Source organism: Numenius arquata, chromosome 6, assembly GCF_964106895.1.
Source record: "Numenius arquata chromosome 6, bNumArq3.hap1.1, whole genome shotgun sequence".
NCBI lineage: Eukaryota > Metazoa > Chordata > Aves > Charadriiformes > Scolopacidae > Numenius > Numenius arquata.
Genome location: NC_133581.1, coordinates 59629225 through 59653222, shown reverse-complemented (window position 1 = coordinate 59653222; position 23998 = coordinate 59629225). Strand labels below are relative to the sequence as shown.

Sequence of the window (23998 nt, the reverse complement as noted above, 5' to 3'; positions counted from 1 at the left end):
CATTATGATTATCTGTTTTCTTCCTCTTCCTCTCATTCTTAAGTGGTTGCTTGAGTTTTTCTTCTCACAGAGCATTATGAGCCCGGGTCGGCTATGTAAGCGGCTCTTAGCACATTGTGCAAGCTAATAGAATACAAATGATTATATAAATAATAAAGCTGCTGAAGATTTTCTTGTCACTGCTTTCTCTGCTCCATTGGCTTGACTTAAAGCACACATAAAAATGGCCTCTGCTAAGTGTTATGTTCATAGCATCCATAAATAAAATTAAGATCCTGATTTAAAGAGACACTAAGAAGCTGTATCTCCTCTTGATTTCAATCAAACTGGGATGCTCAGTGCCTACGAAAATCAGGCCCAAGGCTCTACAGATGAAAACAGAAGGATTTGATCTCTGTATGACAGTTTGTATTCAGCAGGGCAGTTTCATTTCCTATGTAAGATGCTCACGTGCTCTTTTCAAGCATATGTGCGCCCCCTTAACGAATCCAGAGGTCAGGCAGGAGAGCAGCTCCAGACTCTGACAGCCATTGCTCACATCAAAGGACTGGCACGTAGCATGTAACCCCTGACACCACGAGTCGAGCATCAGTAGGATAGTACCTTGTCAGGCAGTCACAGCCACAGAACAACATCTAGCTCAGCATGACTCCTGTATGAAAATTCAGCTGTGACATTAAAAGTTCACACAAAGAGGATATTATGACAACCCTCCGAGCTGCGAATAAAATTAGACCCACCCAGCCACACCCTATGAAAACCAGTATTAGTACAGGATCACAACATTAGGGAGAAAACTCTTGCAAGAAACTCTTATTCCAGGCTAGCTAGAAAGCTGACTGACAGAAAACTTAAGCTTGTTTTTGGGTAAGCTTTCTATAGTACATTTTGGGGGTGTCAATATCTAGATCACCATTAATCACAGTGATCATCACAAATTCTATTAGAAGAGACAGGAAAGAAGACAAGAGCTGGCTGCAGGCCGTAACACCCTAACAACAAATACACCAAGCTCCAGATTTGGGCTGAGGCTTCAACTTTTTTTTATGATTATTTTTGTTCCAAGGAACACTAATCTGGTTCCTGCTGTTAGCCAGGCAGTCCAATCTCTACTACCCGTGATGTGGATTTTCTCAAAACTGTGGATTAATGACATGACAAGGGCAACCAGCCAGCATGAGACAACATGGGTTTGGAAGCCAGCTAAGCTATTCCTGACCAATGCAGCAGCTCTGCTGCAAGACCTCGCCAACACAGTACACTTCAAGTCCGCAGGCCACATTACTGCCACATCTCCAGTACACCCTCATGCTGCATTCTCTTCACCTAATTTATACATATATTTTACGCTACTTTCAACTTTTATTTTTCTGGTTTATACTACCTCTGTATCTTCCTGGAAAACTGACAACTAACTATATTCCCAGGTGGAATCCATGACCTTAAAAATAAAACCTAAATATGCTTCCAATTATGATTTTTTCACCCAAAATGCTGTTTAGTAATCAAAAGCTAGTTATATTTTTTTTAATGCCTATTGCTTCAGTGCCTAGAAGATTGTAATGCTTCCATCTAAATGGTTAACAGCCTATGGAAGACACGTCTCCCACTATAATGGGTATTTTTTCTGTAATCCAAGCACTAGAAGTCTGATTCTGACCATAAGCTCATGAGTTTTGAGGTTGAGTTCTGCCCAGCTGAATGACAAGTTTATCCTTACACAGCTGTTGCAGAATCAGCGTAAAACTCAGCATCAGGGAAAGACATCGAGTGTGTAATGAAAGGCAGGAAAGAGCAATGAATTCGAGATACCAAAGGCGCAGAAACAAGAATTAATTTGAAATAGTTACCTCTTTGAGGCAGCCCATGAAGTTGTTGCTTACTGGAGAGCCAGGTAAATCAGCGGTACTGGGGCTCCCTCCCACGTAAAAGAAGTCATCCGAGCCCAGCATGGTGTAGTCCTCTTGTGTGTAGCCCGTGGTGGTAAGGATGCCATCCACAGAGATTGTCACCTGTTCAAAGGACACAACGGACAAAGAAAACCCCAGCAATGACCTTACAATCCTGAACAGAACAGGTTACCTCCCCTATATTTTTATGTCAGTTTTATTAAGGATTTTGTTGAGATTTGGTATGTATTTTTTTAGTTCAGCCAAGCTCCATTTTCTGGTCTGCTTCACCCACAATGGAAATGCTCCAGCATCTCTTTCTCCCCTTTCTGGTGTATCAGCACTGTCAGGCTGACCCAGCAAGCCTACCCATCGAGATGCTTTCCATCTATTCAGGCCAGAAAATGGAACTGTCCTTGAAAGATATGTCTCATATTAGCTGATTTTATGATTAATTAGTATTTATTTTAATGATTACAGTTAGTTATGGTTGTTAGTAAAAAAAAAAAAAACACTAATGAAGACGAGGTTGGTATTTTTTATTTTTTATGTTTCTTTTGCTCACAGCACACTGACGATCATGCATTCGGGGAGGGAGGAGAGGGATCTCACTTTCAATATGTTATGGATGTGCATGCCATGTACCTAGAGAGACACACACCCACCACCCACCACAAAAAAAAAAGTAAACAAAATAAATTATATGCTACAAACTAACTCATAACCAAAATATAAATAGGAAATAAATCAAAAATAAAATAAATCAAAATAAATCAACCACACACCAACAAGTGTGACAGAAGCAGAGATGAGAAAGAAAGAAAACACAAAGCATGCACACACTTCACTTCAACATGTCATGCCAATATATCTGGAGCCCAGAAAGATGACAGAAAAAAAAAAATATATATATATAAAAGGAAAGGGAGAAGGAGAGAGAAAAAAAAAAACCACACACAACTATTTCACACTTTCATGCAATCAAAAATAAAAATACCAAACAAACCCCATAATAATCAGAAAACTGAAAACCAAATGGAAATGTCCCCAAAACCTCTAACCCCAAACACATGGAGGGTGAAGGGGGACAGAAGGAGAGGGAGGGAGAAGAGCAAGTGAATTTGATGTGTTTTGCTTAGATGTTGTTAGTGGCTTAAAGGGGAGATGGAGGAGAATAGATCGAGGCCAGGAGGAGACGGGTGAGTCACCAGACGTGGACATGCCATGCAGAGTGTGTACTGAAACAAACAACCGGCTGAGCTCCTGTCGGCCACGGCAGGTAGAGGTCAGAGAGAGAAAGTGAGAGAGAGAGCAAAAGGGAGGAGGAGGAAGAGAGAAAGAGGAGGGAGGGAAGTAGGGGAAAAACAGGAGAAAGAAGACAACTCCGGCCAGTTTGCCTGAAATAGCCGTTGCCACAACAAAAGGATGAGAGAAAAAGAGAGCCTTCACCACCACGGACTAGAGGCCCTGCAATGGTTCTGATCTAGAAACCTTCAGAGTGAAAAAAAAAAAAAAAATAAAAACCAAAAGGGGAAAAAAAAAAATGAAAACTAAAAAAAGAGAGAAAGCTAAACTCAAAAGCAAGGGACAAAAAACCCAACAATTTATCACTGGAATGAAAAAGAACTAAAAAAGGGAGGTGAAGAAACCAATGAAAGAAACGTCCAAACCCCATTTCCAGAAGAGTTGTGTTAGTTGCTTTTGTTGCTCATTTTTCCATTAAAAAAGAAAAGAATGAAAAAAAAAGGAGAAAAAAAGTGTTTTCAATGAAATGAAAATAAAATTAAAGGAAGAAGTATAAAGGAGGGGGGAAAAAGAGGGGGTAGGGGGAGGAAAAGGCAGGTAACACACGGCAAACCCAAAAAAAGAGACAATAAGAATGATATCTACCAGACAATGTAGTTTGTTTACCATAGCGTGTCCAATGCCTGAGTGCTTTGCGGAAAAGGGGGAAGAAAGGAAATTAAAAAATCGTGAACAGAACGATTGTTAATTAAAATAACTAAAAGCAAAGATGAGTCGTTAGGGTGTTAGTACATTAGTTGGTTAGTAAAAATGACACATTGCATGAATGGTCTAGTGTTAGTCTTTCAAAAAAAGGCGTGGGGCACCTGAGACACACAAAGTGAGAAAGAGGACAATATGACCAGGACTCTATGGGGAACCATGCCATCTAGACTGTAAAGAAGAAGGGTGCTGCCTAGTCTTCCCACCCTGGTATTAGTCATTAACTTCAACCCTCATATATATTATCCAGGACTGAAGCAAAGTTAAAACAGTGCAATACTTACTCTTCAAATGCCCATCAAGGTGCTTCCCTCAACCAAGAACCTTACCCTCAGAGATGTACACGCACAGCACACAGTTTGCCCCTTCAGCACAAACCCAGCCACGACTCCCTCCTTCTACCCACCACCACCCACCTACATTCCTGCTCCTCTTCCAAGCCTCACTACCCTCAAGTGTTGAAGAGTATCACAAGCAGGCCAATATTTCCTTTGGCTGGAGGATACAGATGAAGATGAGGCCGAGACTCTGAGTCTTCCTTCCAAGTTTCCCAATCTGCAGGTTTCTTTACAGCAGGTGAGTTTGTGACTTTCAGGAGAAGCACACAAAAATGCCTGTGCTTGGCTGTTTGCCTGTAGCTCACTTCTGTCATCTGAGAGTACAGGAGCAGAACCTCTACTACTGTGGGAAGAAATGCGTCAAGGAATTGTGTAGGAAGAATTGTGTTGCTTGCGTCAAGGTTGAAGACATAAGACTGACAAGATTTAGTGTTTCTCCTGTTATACTGCATCTGCATTATGGAAGATCTAGGAGAATTCATCAGTCAGTTCATGCAGTTGGGTTTAGCAGAACTTTGCAGATGTTAATCCCTGCCAAGCCACACAGATGCCAACTGTTCAAACCTACGCATTGTTTCTTGTTTGATTTTTAGCAGCTGGGGAACTCAAGATCTTTATACCAGCTTTTGCATGGTGACTAGCTTCAGTGTTAATAGGGAAGTGCAGCCCGTGGAGACTCCAAGTCCTTGTTCCAGCATGACTGAAGTTGGCAAGAACTATCCTAAATTACAAAGGCAAGATCTATGCTGCCTCGTGTGAAAACTATCTGCTTGCAAATTTCAGACTTGGGCTAAGGAAATACATTTGTAAAAACTTCATGGCCTTCAACATAATGTCCCAAGTACATTTTATTTGTCTATGGGAATGAAATAATAATATTCTGTACTTGGGTATAACGAGCGCAACGTCCTGAATTCTCCATCAAGGAAGTTTCAGTCTCAGTGATATGTTCTGTTAGTAAATCCATTTTTACAAACAAGGGAGTTGGAGCATAGGACGGGGGGAAGAGCTAAAAATGAGACAGAGTGTCAGCAGCAGACCTGAAGACAGACACAGGAAGTCTGACCTTCGGTCTCCTCTGCTCCTCCTCCCACCATACCACACTGCCCCAAACATGCTCTGAAAGCCCTGGTAAAATACAGCCATGATCCTATTTCTAGTAAAGGTTTCTCACAAGGCAGAAAGAGGGCTTAGTTTTAACTGAAATAATAAGATAAACAAACAAGGAGATTTGCTTTGACATTAACAATCACTACTCAAGGGAATCTGTGGGTTCACTTGGTTTGTCTCTAAGGAGATTAACTGCTGTGATAGTCATTTGATCAAAAAAAAAAAAGAAAAGCAGCACTTAGTACTTTTCTAGCTTAGCTATAAAACATTTAACAATTCCAAAAAGCACTGGGCAAAAGTCCAGCTATTTAAAGTTCTGCTCTAATTCTAGGAACAACCACAAAATTATGCAAATCCTCCCCCCCTTCTCCCAACCCCAATAAGAGCAGAGGAAAAGACTAGATGGCATCCTGAAGCTGCTGGTAGCCAATTTACCTGGAATTGTTAAAGCTTTGGATCATATTCTTGGAATTTCTAAATTTTTTTTTTTAAGTTAATTTTAAAGAGAAATGTATTTATCTTCAGTGAAATGTCTTCAACCAGTTACAAGGAGGCTACTGATTTCCTTATTAAGCTTCAATATTCAGGGGCAATGGGGTCTTGGAGGGTTTTTTTGTTAGGTTTGGGGGTGGGTTTTTTTGAGGAAACATGAACAGAGCTGGAAACAAGGCTTCCAAGTGACCAATATTATGCTGCAACTTTACAGGTGAATTTATGTCAGGAAAGATCCAATACAAAATTATTTAGAATATACAAAATTATTTTGATGCAACAAAGGAAAAAATGTATAATTTTATAAATAATAAATAATCTTCGTCCTTTATTACATCTTCCATATGAAGATATCAAAGGACTTCTCAGGTTCATAGCCTGTCTGAAAAATGGGTATTTTACAGATAGCAGAACTCTCTCTCATGTACACACAGACAAAACCAGGACACATAAGGTGCTGGAAGCTGCTGTCAGAATGGAGAAAACCAAAATTACTTCATCCTGTGCTCTATTTAGAATGGTGTCTATATTTTGTATTTAGTTGTTGTTGTTGTTAAATGAAGCATTTATAAGGTCAAGGTATATAGTGACCATTCTTAGTTGTATCCTGAAAAACATCCATAACAGGTATTAATTAGTTAAGTCATTCAAGTTTTGAATCTTTTCCAAGCTACTTATCCTGAAGATTGAAGAGTTTTAAGACTTCTTCATCTACTTCTTCATCTCTAGTAATATCAATTAAAAGTAAGAATGCTCAAGACCTGACAGGAAGGCTGCAGCAAAGTTTCTCTTTATTGAAAACCGTGGTTAAACTTGCCAGTAATTTTTGGATGACAACTTTCAGGACTAGCAGTATTGCTGCTCCTCAAGGCCTCATCAATTCCAGTTTCTGGGCACTTTTAGGTTCTGGGTCAATGTCCTAATTTTGAGATGGAACTTGATCAGACATTAAAATGGAAGTATCCAGGGAAAAGACAACTCAAAAAAATTCCAGCCTTATTGATATTTATTGGTTGAACTGTATTCTGTCAAGCCTATCTATAGAATTGGACCCCAAATGACCTCTGCTACTTCTTTTAAGACTGGCTTTTCTTTGGAAAGAGCACAGCCACCTTATCAAAACATTCTCTCTCTTGCCCAGTCAGGTTGCACCCTTTATGAATTCAGGATCACATGAAAACATCCATAGTAAATGGAGCAGGAGGATTAAAAATTTGTGGTGCTGCTTAACTGGCCAGGGACTCACCTGCATTCTAAAAATCACCAAAGTGATGTCCTTGTCTAATCAAGGACAAAGAGGCATAGACCTCTTCCATTTAACCGTGGACCCAGAAAATAAATTAAAAAATCGCTAGCTGAAAGATTAGGAAAAGAAAGTGAGAGCTTCCCATCCACAGTTTTGCCAGTGACCCTTCCTCACTTTCTGCTTCTTCAAGATCCAAACCAATCCCAGCATGAAGCAAAGATGCATTTTGCTTCAGGCACATTTTCTCATTGAAAACCTATTTCCAACAAAAATAAAAAGTATGATTAACTAAACTGAGCAGCAGGCTATACTGAGGTATTCAGAGACCAACCATTCGGAGACCATCTAAAAACAAAAAACTACATCAAATAAAGCCATATATTCTGAACCTTTCAGAATGAGAAACCTCAACCAGTTGGTGCATCTCCCTCTACTGGACTGATGGGAATGTTTGAACAAAATAGGATCATTAAGACTCATCCACTGCATAAGAAATGAAATTTGCATCTGCATATAAACTCTTGGAAATGGACTCATGTTGCCATAAGTAAGAACCCTGTAGTCTCACGGAAGTTTGATGACAGATTTGTCATCTGCATCATCAAAGACCCAGACACTCCGAGTACATAGAAATACGGGAATTCATATGGGAAAGAAATAATCTTCAGCTCCAAACCCAAATGTTTAAAAGAAAGATGTGAAATCCCCATAATAGCTACATTATCTACTGACATCTACTAGCAGAGACTGTTTCTGATTGCTGGCACTGATTGTTCTATAATCACAGACACATTTAATCTTAGCTATTGTAAAATGCTACCACAAAAGGTGTTTTCTCAGCAAAACCTAAATAAAACTACTAAGAGCTGTATTAATATTCACATTAATGAGCAAATAAACAAATCATATTGTTTTCACAAACTGATTTTAAAACCTTCATTTAGAATGTATTTCTGCTGCCTCTACCAATCAGCAAGACACAAAATAGCTCCTATTCACAGTGTAAACCTCATTTACTATGCAGTGGATGGGCCTTAGTGACTCGATATATTCACCAGCTTTCAGAGCAAGGCTATTTAATTTTATCTTATCTATTTATGTCTGAAATTATGCTTCACAAGGAAGACTTCAGGATTTTAAGACTAGCTGCTACCAAATACGTCACCTGATAGAGTTGTCTGCTTAGAAAAGCAGCATGCAGATGTGCAAAGTTACAGTGGTAAAAACAGAAAAACTTTTCCAAAGTGCAATTGTGGGGTGCTGGATTGATCTGGGTTTGCTTGTCTTTTTTGATCCTTCCACTTTTCCAGTCCTCACAGCCAACAGAAGAGTCTCATAGGCAGAGACACAAGAAATAAAGTGGAATCTCATTATAGAAAGAAACGGAAAAAAAAATCAAAAAGAAGAAAAGAAGAACAGAGATTCAAGAAGACTCAAAGATTCCAGCCAATTAATTCCCAAGCTATAAAGTTAAAATAATTACACACATACCCACCAGCCTGCACACCTGCACACTCACATGCACGCACAAAAGAAAAGAAAAAGGAAAGGAAAAACAAAAGACTTTTAGAATTAGAATTACGACATCATGGCAATGGTTAAACCAATTAACAAAACTGAAAGAAAAAGGAGAGAGGTGTAGAGCATTGGCTGTTGGAAAAAGGCTCTGTTCCCACAGTAATTAAATGCAACAAGAATATTACTGATAAGATTGAATCATAATTAAGGAAATAATAAAATAAAAACGGGAGAACAGAAAAAGAGAAAAGGAAGAGGGAGATGAAAGTAAAGCTATGCCACAAGTTTTTATTATTAAATCAAACTAGAAAAAACAGAAAATTAATAAAGTGGAAATGAAGATATCGCAACAGGGATAAACTCCCATCAACTCATGTTTTTTCACTGTCCTTTAGATACCAAGATCCAGAAAAGGCGGAGAAACTCTAGCAATTCCACTGAGCATCCCCATTTGTCCGTTACTTTCTCCCATCTGCTGGTCCCAATAAAACAGACAAAATTTTCCCCGGCATTTTCTCCCCTTCACCATTACCTGCCGCAGGTTGCGTGTCACCTTAACGTCGTGCCACGCGTTGTCATTGAACTTGCCATTGACCGGCTCCACAATGGCCTCGAAGGCCCCAGACCCCAGGTTAATGACCAGTGAGACTGCACCGTCTTTCAGGGCCAGGTTGACGTAATCAGCTGACTTGCCGGTGTGCAGAATGAGCCCGTTGCGTTGCCATGTCTTGAAGGAGAGAGTGATCTCATCACTGCTGCTTTGGATGGGGTTTTGCGACAGGTCATAGCAAAGGTATTCGGAACCACGGAAAGTGGCCATGTTCTCATCTCGTGCTGGAAAAAAAAGGGAAACAAAAGAACTATTCAGCAGTCAGCCAAGAAGAGATTTACAGTTGTCATGAAATTTCTAAGCAATCCCACAGCACTGTTAATGCCCTGTACAACTCTATATCATGGCATGCTAATGACTGTACAGCTCCTCTTGTGATATGGCTATCAAGAGAATTAACGACAGGGTCCTCAGTACCGAAGAATTTCAGCGCTGTGTTTTCAGTTTCACTGCAGCACTGTCACCATAGGGACCGTTCAAAAGTATGCAGTGGAGTCTAGAAAAGGTACATTTAAAGACACTGCTATAAGACACTTCACATACTTTTTAGAGAATGTTAGAAAACGCTACTGTTCACAATGTGACCATCACGTATGCATTGTTCCAAAAGAAACCAACGTTTCCCAAAGATTAGTATTTCAATTCATTGCTAACGTCATCTGAATTTATCTCAACCCATCTGCCAGGCAATCTAAGGCAGGCATCAGAATATAATCCTGACAGAGCTGCCTCTTTCTTTCAACTGAATGAGAGACCAAGCAGACAAGAGAGCCACATGAAGTATCCTAGGGTTTTCTTCTCTGAGAGCATGAGGGAAGTCCACATAAAACATTTTGTCCACAGCCATAAGTAATGATGTTGCTGGTAAACATGTCTCAGAACTTTACCTGTTTGATCAATTTATCCAGAAAACCTGTACTAGATAAGCATCTTTTACATACAGCAAAAAAAATAGCATGGGGGCAATTATTCACAGCACATGATATGAAGTATTTCCTCATTAAGAAAAAAAAAAAATCTCTTAGGTACAGTAAGAAAAACCACTGAACTAATTCCACAGCACCTGGAGGCAGCATTTGAATACCATAAAAATCTTTTCTGTGAGCTGGAAGTCTGCTTCCCAGTACCTGGGCTGGAACAGTCACGCAGAGCCAGCTCTGCTGCCCAATTGCTCTCATGTGACTCGAGCCCCTGGGTACCCCTGTTTTGCCCAGTAGACGAAATACAAGACAGCAATGGTAAAGCTTGCAGGAGGGCTCTCTGTAGCCTGTTCCTACCAGTGCCATCTAGGGGAAAATGGTAGGTACTATGGAGTCTATACAGATCCCCCCACTCCGTATTGCAGCACCTTTCTGAATCCCAGCTGTGAAAGCAAGTCTGAGCATGAATAACTAGATGGTACAAGCAGCCAAGCTATCACTGCTTACAATCTGCTGCATAAGACGAGAGCTGGTGCTATTGCCATTGACGTTAATGTCATTTTTCTTCCTCATTTTGTCTCATTTAGTAAACCTAATACAGATTAGCCAGAATTTATTAGTATAAAACTGAGAGGAAAATACTTTTTGTCATAACCGTTCTTGAAAAATAACTACGTGGTAAAATCTATGCCCTCACAGCATGAAATAGTGGTGACAAAACAGGACAGTGTTGCAACAAGAACATATATCATCCTCAAGTGATAGCTCCACTTTAAGCACAGAATTTTGCAGTCTTCATTGAAGGCATCACAGAATGAACTCATTAAAAAATCTGGGGGCTTTGAAGGCAGCAGTAATGTACGTTTGTACTTACGTATGTGAACCATATAAACCCCTGCGAGCAAACAGTAAGACAAATTACTCCATGCGAAAGTACAAGTTGGGAGCCAACTGGCTCAAAAGCAGCTTTACAGAAGAAGATCTGAGGGTCCTGGCAGACAAGCTGAGCACAAGTCAGCCGTGCCTGCCCTTTCAGCAAACGCCAGCTGCATCCTGGGCTGTATTAGCAAGAATGCAGCCAGCAGGCTGAGGAAAGCAATTCTTCACCTGATGGACACTTGGTGAGATCACATCAGGAGCGCTCTGTCCAGTATTGAGCTCCCCTCTATAATAATGGCTTCAACTTACTGAGGTGAGTCCATCAGAGAGCTACCACAACACTCAAGGTGCTGGAGTAGGTGATGTGTATGGAGAGGCTGAGAGAGCTGGGTTTGTTCTTCCTCAAGGGAAATCTTGCTGCTCTGTACAATGACTTAATGGGAGAGCACAGAGAATAGGGGGCAAAATTCTTCTCAGAGGTCTGCAGAAGAAGGATGATAGGCAACAGACAGCTGGAATACAAGAAATTCTCATTCTATAAAAAAAAAATAAAATAAATGTTTCATCTTGAGGATGATCAAACACTAGGAAGGGCCTAGAAAGACTGTGAAATCTCCATCCTTTGAAATACTAAAAACTTTATTATGCACAGTCCTGAGCTGCCTGCTCTAACTGGACCTGTTCTGAGCTAGTGGTTGGACTACACAGCCTCTGGAGGTCCCTTCCAAATTACTTGGTTCTGTGATTCTCTTCTGAATACATTTAACTACCACCAAGGAGTGCACATGCTTGTGTCAGTGTTCAACCAGCCTAAGCACAGAGAGCTGATATTGATTGCAGTTCAGGAAGTCAGAGCTGAGCGCTTAACAACCCTCTCCACGATGATAATTCCCCTGCCTAGTCACTCCTGATCCATCGGAAGGCAACATGTTACAATCAAGTCGGACACATGCTTTATGTACCTGCAGGTAATTCCCATCAAATAGCAGGCGTCTGAGGGCAGGAGTCAAACACTATCATTATGACTGAGCCTTTTTCCCACAGCCGTAGATGTGCGAAGCACTGAATACACATTTGACGTCTTTGGGAAGGGGGGCACGGGGGGGTTGATTTTTCACTCAGTCCAAGACATATTAATAGGGCTCATTTACACTTTCTCAGCCACTTAGATGAAATCTCACTGGTCTACTCAGTACCAAGGAGAAGGCAAAGAGTAGATTAGAAATCCAAATGGTAATTTAAGGCAACCACTGCAGACTCATCAAAATGGAGCAGAGAAAATTCAGAGAGATATTACTCTTACTTGTACCACTGGTTGTAATATAAGGTGCTATCAACCCACCCCCACACGTAACTACGTCATCTGCCTGTTTCTTCCGGTCATCTGCTGCTGACCCTTGTCACAGATGGGATTCTGATCCATCTTTGTATCCTTCCTGCTCTTGGGAGACTGCTACCTATCTCTGTTTCATGTGTTGTTAGGGTGATTTAATTTTTTTCTTCCTGCTGTGGCTGCTCTGGATAGACATTTAAACTTGCATATCACCACACACTAAAATCTCTCTGGGGTTCACTGGCCAATCCAAGTTCATGCCTGTCCACCCCATATGTGATAAGCACAACTCCCAAGGTCAACACACTCTCTAGAACTGTTGTCTCCAAACCACTAATTCCTAACCAGTTTACCAGTGGCCATGTGGGTGACTGGTTCACCAGTCTCATCAAAGGCTTTAGTGCACAGATTAGGTTCCAATCACCGAAAAGCTTGACTGTGTATTCATCCGAGCTACAACACAGTCGCCTGTGTCAGGACACATGAAAGGCTTTTTACGAAGCACAGCCTTTCCATGCTGTTCTGCCTGCTAGGACATTCTGACATAATTGATGGATATGACCACAAAACTCATGAGAATTACTAAAAAGCATGGAGAGGGAAAAGGGATACAGGTTCTTTCCACAATGTGTGAAAAGAAAAAACCCAAGTAGGCCGCAGGTCTCACCATATTCCTATATGCTTTCAGGCACAGTCTGGTGACATCTGGAAGACCAGATAGTGGTGAAGCGCTTGTTATTTCTTAGCTCATGACCCTCGTGCTGTACATTTCTGAAGGCTTCACAAATTGCACTGTGATATTTTTTAATACATTCTTTAAACAGTGGTAGTGTACCAAGGAGCCTCTGCGTCACAACACAGCTAACCTAGAACAGCTAAACTTAAGGCCCAGCTCAAAGTCAACAGGAATCCTTCGTTTATGTTACATGGAGGAATAGATCAAACCCTGGTTTTAGGGGGATGTGAAACCCTGTATATAGTGATATTAACTTGAATTTATGATCTAGCTGTTCAAGTGTGAAAATGCAACTGCATAAAATAACATTTACTTAAAACAGCATTTAGAAGATGTTTGCAAACGCTTGATTTATACATGATTTGCAAGATTTAATTTTTAACTCATTTAATACTAGACAGATTTACAAAAATCAGAATGTGAAAGAAGGTTAGCACATGTAAGCAATTAAATCTTCTATTTCACCCATTAATATTAATCTAAACCCATTATTTATTTTCTAACACATTCACATAACTAAATTCTCTGCAACAGCTGTGATTTACAGAGATCCAAGACCTGTACAAAACTCCACATTCAGACTTAAACTCTAGACATATTCAAAGCCTCACAGAAATAATGAGTAGAAGCAAAACCCAGGATCCTCAAACTGACCATCACAGGCCTTTTCCTGGAATGAATGGAGTCACCCAGCACTTTAAGAAGTGGGAAAAGATTATCCTTTTCCGACTAATCACTAACAGGCACAGCTAGCACATTAAGCAGTTACCATCGCCACCCCCCTGCAAAGCAAATTTTGCAAGTCTCCGATCTATACATGTTCAAATCCCCAAATCAGCTGTCAGTACATACTGCACGCTGACACCAAAAACAGAAACAAAAAGCACGGCCAACAACTACCTAGGCCAAGCTCCTGGATCTTCTCGTCCCCTGCAGAAACCCCAGAGCTTGCTGAGTCTCAGTTTCCCAGGAGAGGTAAAGACTGGGGATCTTTCCATACTGTGTATGGCTATACTGCTTTTTCAGGAGAGCCAGATGGTAATTTTAACTTCAGTTTTTATGTGCAAAGCTGTTGCTATGTGTTCCTGTCAAAACTCTTTCTACAAAGGAGGACTCAAATATTCAGAATTCACAGCATCACTAGGTGGTAGAGAAACCTTGGCATTTTGATTTATGTATGAGACCAATGTGCAGAGATTTTAATGGATATACTCATGGCCACCAAGAAAATCAATAGTAGAGGAAGCATTTAAGTTCACAAGCTCCGAGCTCCCCATCCTGGGTTCATTCCACAGATTCTCATACATTTGTGGAGGGAAACCAACCTCCTATTTTTCTCCAATCTCCAAGAAGTCACCCCAGCAAAGAGTGGAGAGCAGAAGAGCCTCCAAATTTTTGGATGATGCCTGAAAATAAATACTTCATGACTGTGAAGCTAAAACCAGCAAATCCTAGAAGCACTGATTCTGCTCAAGGGCATGAAATTTAATACTCAACAAAAGCAGTGTCTCACATAACAGGATTTCTGGCCTCAGACACAACTAGGAAATATTTAGAAAAATGCGAAATGGACAGTGACTTTTCTGAAGTCTACTGAAGAAAACTTCAAGTAGCTCTCTTCAAAACAAAAACCAGCTGCTCACCCTCTCACCTTCTGTCAAAATCCACTGCATTACACAAGTACCCTGAGGCAATCCCTATCTCACTGGGGTTTGGTTTACAGCCAACATTGGAGCATGTCTTCTGTCAGCGAGAAAAGCAAACTCTCTGCACTGCTTCAGAATTAATAGCCACTCCAGTGTTTTGTGGGATTTACCTTATCTGAGTGGTTTGCTGTGCTTTGCACAGAAGAGCCGGTGCTGTCTGATAATCTAGGAATGGTCTAACACTGTCAAGCGTCAGGCTTCTCTGCCAAAGCCGTGTGCATTAATGATGGAGGCAGTAGAACAGCCAGGTACTCCCTTGACCTTTTGTCAAAGAGATCAACAAGGAAAATAGTATGTACAGGAATCTTTTCTCCCTACCATTTAACAGTTCTCTATAACTTCGGAAAATCCTACAGGTATAGAACTTGTCTTAAGGAAAAAACTGCTTCCAAAGCTGGCCACCGACCTCAGAATTGCTATTAAATTAAAGGACTATCATCCTCCATGGCAGGAGGAAAAAAACACCAAAAACAAACAAAAAACCCCAACCTCACACCATGAATCCAGAACACAGAAGGAAAACTGTCAATGTGCTCAAAAGGTATTGTGGATAGATAATTAAGTTAGTACAATAAGGATATAACACAGTGTTATAACATAGCTAATGCAGAAGGCCTAAGTGCAAGGAGGTAAAAAAAGCCAGAAGCTCCCACTGTTGGCATTAGTCCTGCTGCTTGAATGATGGGCCCTCCTCACCTGAGGACATGCTAGTGGCATCAGTAGAGAATTACAGTAAAGCCGTGGTACTCAGTGGCCATGAGCTTACTGCACCTGGGCATCAGCCATGCTTTCAGCAGCATGACAAGGAAACAATCAAATTTATTTCTGATGGGATGACTGGCTAACATCATGATCCTAGCAAGCACAACTGAACTCGGTGTTTCTGGGAAGAAATTTTGCGGCAGTCTTCCTGTACTGCTGAAATTAACAGGTATTCCTACTTTGTTACCGTACAGCTAGGTATGGACATGACTAAATGCCTTCATGCCAGTGTGTGTATATCTTTGCCTCCTTTCTATACTAAGTCTTACACCATAAACAATAGATCTAAAGTTTTAAAATTCTAACTGAGCTATAGGAAATCTTTTGATGCAACTCATAATGAAGTCTGGAAAGAATAAATTTTATGTATGAACCACATGAACTAAGGGGAAAATAGACTTAGAAGCTGTTCTGGATGATGAGCTGTGAGAGATCAAGGCATCACCTCCCAAAGGATGGGGCAGAAGCAGTCTGGGCCAACCCCCATGAACTCTACCAGGAGGTAATTCAGTTCTGGGCAGAAAGGTTGTCCTGGGGGTCACCTATAATAGCTATGATCCTCAACAACATTACAGAATGATGAACAATTTATGTTCCAAGTCACTTCCATGTGTTTTTGATGTTCCCTCAGAGGTTAGGGGAGGAGAAACCATACATCAAATGTCACAGAATTTAAGTCAGCCAACACCTCTGAAGGACAAAAAAGGTGAACTACCTCCATCACCTTCCAGAAGAGTTGCCCAGTGAGTGAATGCTGAAACCCGAATGAAAGCTCTCAGAAGCAGTCAGAGCAGCTCACCCAGATTCATGTTATTAAAACAAAGCTGGATGGTTGTAACAATCAGGCTGTTATTTTAAAGAGATGGTGACAGACTCCAGTAATAGCTAAACAGCAGATTACTGCATCCTCCATTAAGTTGTCCAAATCCTTTTGTTGCATTCCTCCTTTCTAGCCTTTGGGCAGGAAAAATACTACATCCAAATAGATATGTTTTTTTCTAGTCTGATCATTCTTCACACCACCTCATTGAATCAGTGACACCACTAATCAAACCCTCTCATAAGGTCCCATGCTCTCTCCCTCACATACACACTTTCGTGCTCTCAGTAGTCAAAAGCAAATATTACAGAATCACAGAATGATACAGGGTTGGAAGGGACCTCTGGAGATCATCTAGTCCAACCCCCCTGCCAAAGCAGGTCCACCTAGAGCAAGTTGCACAGGAACATGTCCAGGCAGGTTTTGATGGCTCCAGAGACAGAGACTCCACCACCTCTCTGGGCAGCCTGTTCTAGTGCTCTGCCACCCTCAAAGTAAAGAGGTTCCTCTTCACGTTTAGATGGAACTTCTTATGCTCAAGTTTGTGCCCATCGCCTCTTGTCCTGTCACTGGGTACCACTGGAAAAAGACTGGCCCCATCCTCTTGACATCCACCCTTTAAGTATTTATAGGCATTGATCAGATCCTCCCTCAGTCTTCTCCAGACTAAAAAGACCCAAGTCCCTCAGCCTTCCCTCATAAGAGAGATGTTCTAGGCCCCTAATCATCACCCAAATATTTGTTTGAAAAGTCTTACAGAGCTTATGTAATCATTTAGGCTCAGAAGAAATAGCATGCAAAACATTCTTCTATGCATTAAGCATCTTTCTAGGCATCACCAACAGTGATACTGACATGTGGAAGCTTTGACAGTCATATCGTATACTGCATTTATACTCCACAACTGTAAAGAACATTTAAGTCATCTTAATGTCATAATGAGATGACTGACCTGATTGCATTGATAAAACCTTATAAAAAGAATATTACTTCTAACTTCAAGGAAATTATGGGAATAAGTTTTTAGAAGAAAAAAAAATGTAAAAATCAAAGAAAGAGGTTATAATGGAGAAGATTAAGTGCTGAGCTGGAGTAGATTAGTAGTAAAAAAAGTAGTTTCGCAATTGCTTACTAGTTTTAAACCATTCTGGGTAATGTTAGATTTTCCAGAAACAGTGTCATTTATTGTTTCCTGAGGCCCCTCATTCTCACTTATTGTATCTACAAAATTTGTAACTTGGAAGCAGAGAAAAAAAATCACAATAACAACATCAGAAGCTGCGTAGGTAAGACTCAATGGAGGACAACATCTCACCATGTTTAAGAGATGCAAAGAACAGCATTAGCTTAGGAGCCCAAAGCAACGGCGAGATGCACTCAATGGTCAGTGCTCCTTCAGTGCCGAACTCAAATCTTGTACATAGCGTAGCAGCTCTATCTTACCCAAACAGCTCTTTCATCTCACCAGTAAGAGCAAAGGAAGCATGATGTTACACCAGAGAACCGCCAAGTGCCTAGCATGAATCATGCCTTCTCCGTTATCTGCTGCTTTACACATTACCCTTTGAGTCTAAATGAAAATGCTTGTTAAAAGGTCCTCAAATTTAAGCCCAGAAGAGATTAAGGAGACTCAGCAATACGATGAATGTCTGTCTTTTTGTCAAACCTGACTAATCTATTATTTCCCTGAGCTCCAAAGCACTTAATGAAAACAGGAGGAAGAGATGCTTTCTCTAAAGATACTACACGAGACCTCCAGAGCCACGGGTTCCACCTCCACTTGCTGCTGCCTGCGTCCTTGGACGATGCTCTTTGGGCTGGCTCCAACACAGAGAAGGCTCTGAGCCCCTGGACTACAAACCATGCCTAAGAGTTCCAGAACCAGCCCTGCAGAATGACTTAGCTCTCATGATGAATTTGGGCCGCTGCACAGCAAAGACTGAGAGCAAGGGGAAGGAACAGACTTGACAGTGCCTGAATCTTTAACCCAAAGCAAGGAGGAATATCCCCATGGGCTCTTGATGCTCAAAGAGTTGACATGTACTATCTAATGGAAAAAGTATAAAGCAGTTTTCTTGTATCACTTTCACAATCAGTGACGGAGCTAACAGTCTGTTAGAAGCATGACTGCTTTAATAAAATTTCTGGAGCATGCACCTATTAAATATACACTTGAAGTTCACACCATCTAAACAAATTAAAATGCACACAAATGAAAAGCTATTTTGCTTCTCAACCTTGGAAGACTCTTCTTCACTCAACAGTATATTACTATCCTTTCAAAAAATCTCTTCTGAGAGGGAAAAAAAAAAAAATAAGATGTATCACAGAAAATCTCCCAGTGAGTCCACATATTCAGCATAGAGAGAGATTATTTAAACCTAGATTAATCAATAATATGATCCGCAGATTCCCTCGGACTCTCTAAACCACCTTTTCTGTCTTCTTCTGAAGGGAAGCAGAAAACATAAGGCTCTGAAGAAGAATCTGAGCCATTTACTACAGAAATCACCCACCAGCATCATTTGCTCCAATACCACACAAAATAGCTGAAAAATGCATTCATAAAATCTTTTAGCTAGAATGCTTTGATGACAAAAGTATTAGTACTACAATACTGAAAATGAATAAATAAGATGACATATGTCTACAAAAGATTATAGCATATGGCTGGTAACATCATTTTTTAAATTGCTCACCAAAATTGATCTAAATGAAAAACTACAGGTGTACAAGTCAGAAACTGAGCATTTTATCCTCGACTTTGCCACTGATTTACTGTGCAACCTGAGGCACTTAATTAACCTCAGCTGCCTCCATCTGTACTACAAAGATAACAAAAATATAGGTTAAGTCCTTGAGACCTATGGGAAAAGAACTCTGAGTTTAATAAAGCTTTTCTGCAAAACAAGAAACATTCCACGTCTGTGAGGAGAAGCCACAAGCCAATCCCCTGTATATGCAGCGTACAGTGACCTGAGCATCCTTCTCTCCACCCATTTTCATTGGTTGCTAAGTACAAACAACTGTCCCAGCATCAGTGTGTGATGTTGCATTCTCTGACATTGGCGAAGACACAATAAATTCCAAGCATCAGTCTGACTGTGGCACTATGTACTTAGAGCTGGGCTTTTTTATTTTATGTTCTGATAAACTGGCCAAAGAGACAAAAAAAACCACCAAACCAATCCTGTGACAACATCTTTCTTAACCCAAAATGAAATTTAACAATTTTGTTTTACACTTCCTTAAAAATACATTTCTTAAAAAACTAGAGCTCCGTTTGAAACTAAAAGCATGAAACATGTTTATTTTGAAATGAATGATGCTGAATAAATCAATTTTAAAAAACAATTTGACTGAAACAATTTGATATATTCATATAAATTCTCGATTTGTTTTGGATGAATAAAGTATATTTTTTTATTTTCATTTCTCTGAACGATTTTGTTACTCACACTCCCAGCTCCAGAAGGTGCAGGAAAAGCCAGGTGTTTCTACTAATTTTGTCAAGAGCTCAGATACCATGATGATGTGCTGATACCATGGTAAGAACTCCTCTAGATTCCTCACTGCTGAGCATGAGCGAGGACAATTCCCATTGCTGCTGTATTTACTCTTTCTTATGTTTTTATTTTGCTCTGCATTTCTTCTAGTTTACTTGTTTTCCTGGTGCATCATTCTAAAACATAAGGATGCCAGTCTGAACACACCACCCAGCAGAAATGTTTCCTTACAGACTGAACATTCAGCAAAGTGCAAACTGGCCAGAGAGAGAACACTGCAGCACCATGAACATAAAACTCAAGATTGAATATATTTACCAGCCCTGCTCTCACAGAGGTATCTCTACTGCTGGCTTGTTACCTGGCTACTCTGCCCTTCTGTGTAGAACATGGCAGTACAGCAGGGTAGGAGCATACAAATGTATAGCAAAGCTCTTAGTTCACCAGCTTTTGATCATACGTAGTCTGTTGAACAAAAGTGCTGCTGTTTCATACAGAGCATGCTTTTTAAAAAAAATGAACGAACTTGCATGCCAACAAGCAACATTATATTCGCCACCTAAAACAGATTTACTATTCTTCAGCAGCAATCTGTATCCCAGTTGCAATCCCCAGTTTCATTCTACCCTTACTCTTCTAGCCTATTAAAAAACAGAAGTCAAACACCAAATACTAACCCTAATCCTATTTAGACCTGTTTATTACTGGGTGTCGATTCAAGAGCACTAACATTCAGCTCATCAAATAGGATGCACTTGTGGCATTTTTGTTCCTTAGCATACTGAGGACAAGGTCTTGCCCAGGCTTTCTGACCTTAGTAAAAAGCCACAGCATTAGGGAGAAGAACGTTAGGTAGCTATCACAGTCTTCCTTACATGTGCGATATGATTGGTCATGCTTGGGAAAAACCATGGGGACTGTTGGTGGGAGTCTTCCAAGACTGACTGCAGGAGTGAACAAAAGAGATTTACACCAACACTGAGAGAAAGAAAGTTGAAAAGCGCATTCGGAACAAAAGCACACCTAAGGAGCCCAGCCAGAGGAGAAATTCCTGCTTCCATTGAAGGGCACTATTTTAAGAAAACCGCTGGAAGCTCTCAAAGAAAGGGGCTAGAAGGGCAGGAGCACAGAGGTAACACTGTAAGAGGCATGCGAGTGCGTTTGTGCAGGCACAGGCACTTGCGTTAGCAGCAGCCTTCCAGCAGGCGTCCCGCTTGCTGTTGAGCACGGAGCCCTTTGGGCATCCTTCCAGCGTGAAGTGCGAGCAGAAAAATAGTTAATGCTAATCACTGCAATAACACAATAATGATCCACAAAATTGTCCTTTTCGATACCAGCGAGCGGTATCGAAAGCCATGCCCACGGGAAAAGGGAGACACGAAGGAAGGTGAAAAGCAATAGTGAGGAGGCAGAGAGATGCCGAGCGGGGCAGAGCAGCGCGTGAGACTGCGGTAACCTCAGCTCCTCACAGCTTCGGTACTATTGGAGGGTGCATATGTGTGGAACCCCAGCACTGCCACGGTATCAAAATACACTGCCAAACATTACCGCTGCCCTTCATTTATGCTCGTTGTAAGACATCATTAAGAGCATTTATGCAAGTAGCAGTATCCAAACCCAATTTGAGGCACAATGATTCTTCTCAAAACAAAGCCACAGGCAAGGGACTGTTAGAAGCTGGCAGAGCGGTTTTGGCCAGTAATTATTTAGGGGCAAAAATGTGTGCATTTGTATGCTACAAGCTAGGCTTCTGCTATGTCTATATAGCAGCAAGTTCATGTGTGTTTACCAGGGCAGTGGACATGTATTTGCAGGTATAGGCAGTACAGTTGCATAGCATATTTCTGTGGAAAGGCAGATAAAGTGCATCTGAACAAACACGATACATACATATAAAGAGGAGACGTGCCCTTTGTTACAGCACAAAAGGAAGCAGGCATTAGTGTGAAGAGATTCACAAGCGAATGAGAAACACACAAAACCAGCTTGGAGGGGCTGTGCATGCAAACACATAAAATGTGGGAGAATTAACATCTTCGTACACCTTACAGTGCACATGTGAGGGCAGGAATGAAATGCATCTCCCAGGGCATCCACACACGAGGACATAAACACACACACACGTACACGGAGAAAATGAAATCGTCTTGACCAGATGTAAATACAAGAGTGAATGCACGCAATCTCAGGGTGTAAGCACAGACATCTACAGTATGTGAGGATGCAGCGTGGTGGAAGCGTTCCGAGCTCCGGCACTGCACGGGGGTGAAAGGGAGGGCAGGCCAGTGTTTCTGGCGCATGCTCCAACTTCATCCTGGGCTTCTCCCCTTCCTGCTTTAGGTTTTTATTTTTTTTCTGCGGCAGAGCAGACTCCGTGTCTACGGGGAAGGTGCTTAATGAGTCAAATCCAATCTCTCGAATGCCTTATCAGTTGTGGACAGGCCTGTTTCTGACAACTGACCTTTCCCACCGCACGCTGCTGAAAAACCCATCCACCACAAACAATTAACACAATGCTGAAAACAAAGCTGAAGGAAGGGAACGACTCTAGACCATTACAGACAGCATCACAGACAGAAGGGAGAGAATGATGCACATAAAAAAAGACAGAGAGCAGCTATACAAGGGTTTGATTCCACCTTATTTTGCCACGCACACACTTTATTATCTTCTTTACAGCTTGGCTGTAGCAAAGCTGTGTGCAAAAACAAGGCCCACGTAAAAGAAGAAAGGAAAGCAGAGAGGACAGGGAACACTCGTGAGGTATATAATGACATTAAGCCCAGGCACAAATAAATACACGTCTGTGTAAATATGCGCAAAGCTGATAGAAGGAGCAAAGTTCCTTACTAGACAACAAAAGCACGCAGAGCAGAGGAGGCGAAGACAAGTATCACCCTGCCATCCTATACCTCTGCTATTGTGGGACTCGCTCACAGATAAATACATTCATTAAAAATACTAAACTGCATACACCAGAGTTAGGAACCTCAAAAATAATAAAACCTGTCAAATAGTCTCTTCTAACAATGACAAGAAGGGTCATCCCATAAAGAGTGCAGCTCTGGTTCCAAGTAAGCAGGAGACTGCCTCTCTTGGGAGGCACAAACACCTAAACATAACGTGGATGATCTAGTCAGTTGTCCAAGGGATTCCCTCCCCAGGAACAGCTCAGAGAAAACCTGCATGTTCTCAGCTCTGCTGCCAGCTCAGTGTGACACTTGGGCAAACCAAACACATTGCATTTTCTGAAGTCTCTCTTCATCAACATGATTTTCTGCAATAGCTCCATGCCACCAACATGCTTGAAGATCAAGACCAACATAACTCAAATTTCAAGAGTAAATCCTAGGCACACAGAATTCACACAATGATTTGAAAAAGTAGACATCAATCTTTGTGCAGTAGTCTCCCTGTATGTGCAAGACAGCATAGCCTACTATTATCAAATGTTTTCGGGTTTTACTATTATTGCAATGCAATAACAGAGGCTCTAAAAGGGCCTATAACTCCCTATAGGTACAGAATAGGAGCTAGATGACGCAGAATAACAGTTTGCCAGAAGCTCCACAGACATCCTTTGGACAGAGCATCTAATTCATCTAAGCCCTTGTGGAAAACAAAGCGTGCTTTTGAAGATTTTACATTCAATCCAGACAAGACTGAGAAATAGGAGTGGGTTAAGAAATTAATCTGAGGTCAGAGAGCGGAGGAAGCTCAACAGCAGTGCAATATATGTTTCCATTTAACACCTCTATCTGGTAAAGATGCCGATGAACAGAAAAGGTACTTTGGCAAAAGTATTCCAGCTAATCATTGGAAGTGTACAAGATCTCTTCAATCCCCACCAAACCAAAAAGATTTTGGAAATAAATATTTCATTTGGTGGACATTTTTTATATTCAACTGAGAAAGTTATATCATGATTGTAATTGTTTCTTGGCTATTTCCATGTGGTGTTTTGATATATACATACTATATGCATTTATTCCAATGCAATAAAAATTCATGCTTAGAATATACTGTATATCTCTTAAAATAGTTATCAGCTCACTTGTTTTCATAAATTTCTGAAACTATCTATGCTATTTGGAGTAATAGATCACAGCTATTCTATCAGTTCATT

At 40.9% G+C, this 23998-nt stretch overlaps 1 protein-coding gene across 25 annotated transcripts in view; it reads right to left on the bottom strand.

Annotated features, from left to right (window-relative positions):
• NRXN3 (neurexin 3) overlaps positions 1 to 23998 on the bottom strand; it is a 942294-nt gene that overhangs the window by 722436 nt on the left and 195860 nt on the right. For 4 of the 25 annotated variants that reach the window (XM_074149392.1, XM_074149393.1, XM_074149394.1 and 1 more), the window contains exons 3-5: positions 9133 to 9428; positions 3780 to 3824; positions 1851 to 2012 (exon numbers count right to left, since the gene is read on the bottom strand). In XM_074149392.1, the coding sequence (XP_074005493.1) occupies positions 1851 to 2012; positions 3780 to 3824; positions 9133 to 9428 (503 nt within the window). Of the gene's footprint in view, positions 1 to 1850; positions 2013 to 3779; positions 3825 to 9132; positions 9435 to 23998 lie in introns of those variants that run through there. The other 21 variants (XM_074149397.1, XM_074149398.1, XM_074149405.1 and 18 more) reach the window with 10 other exon arrangements.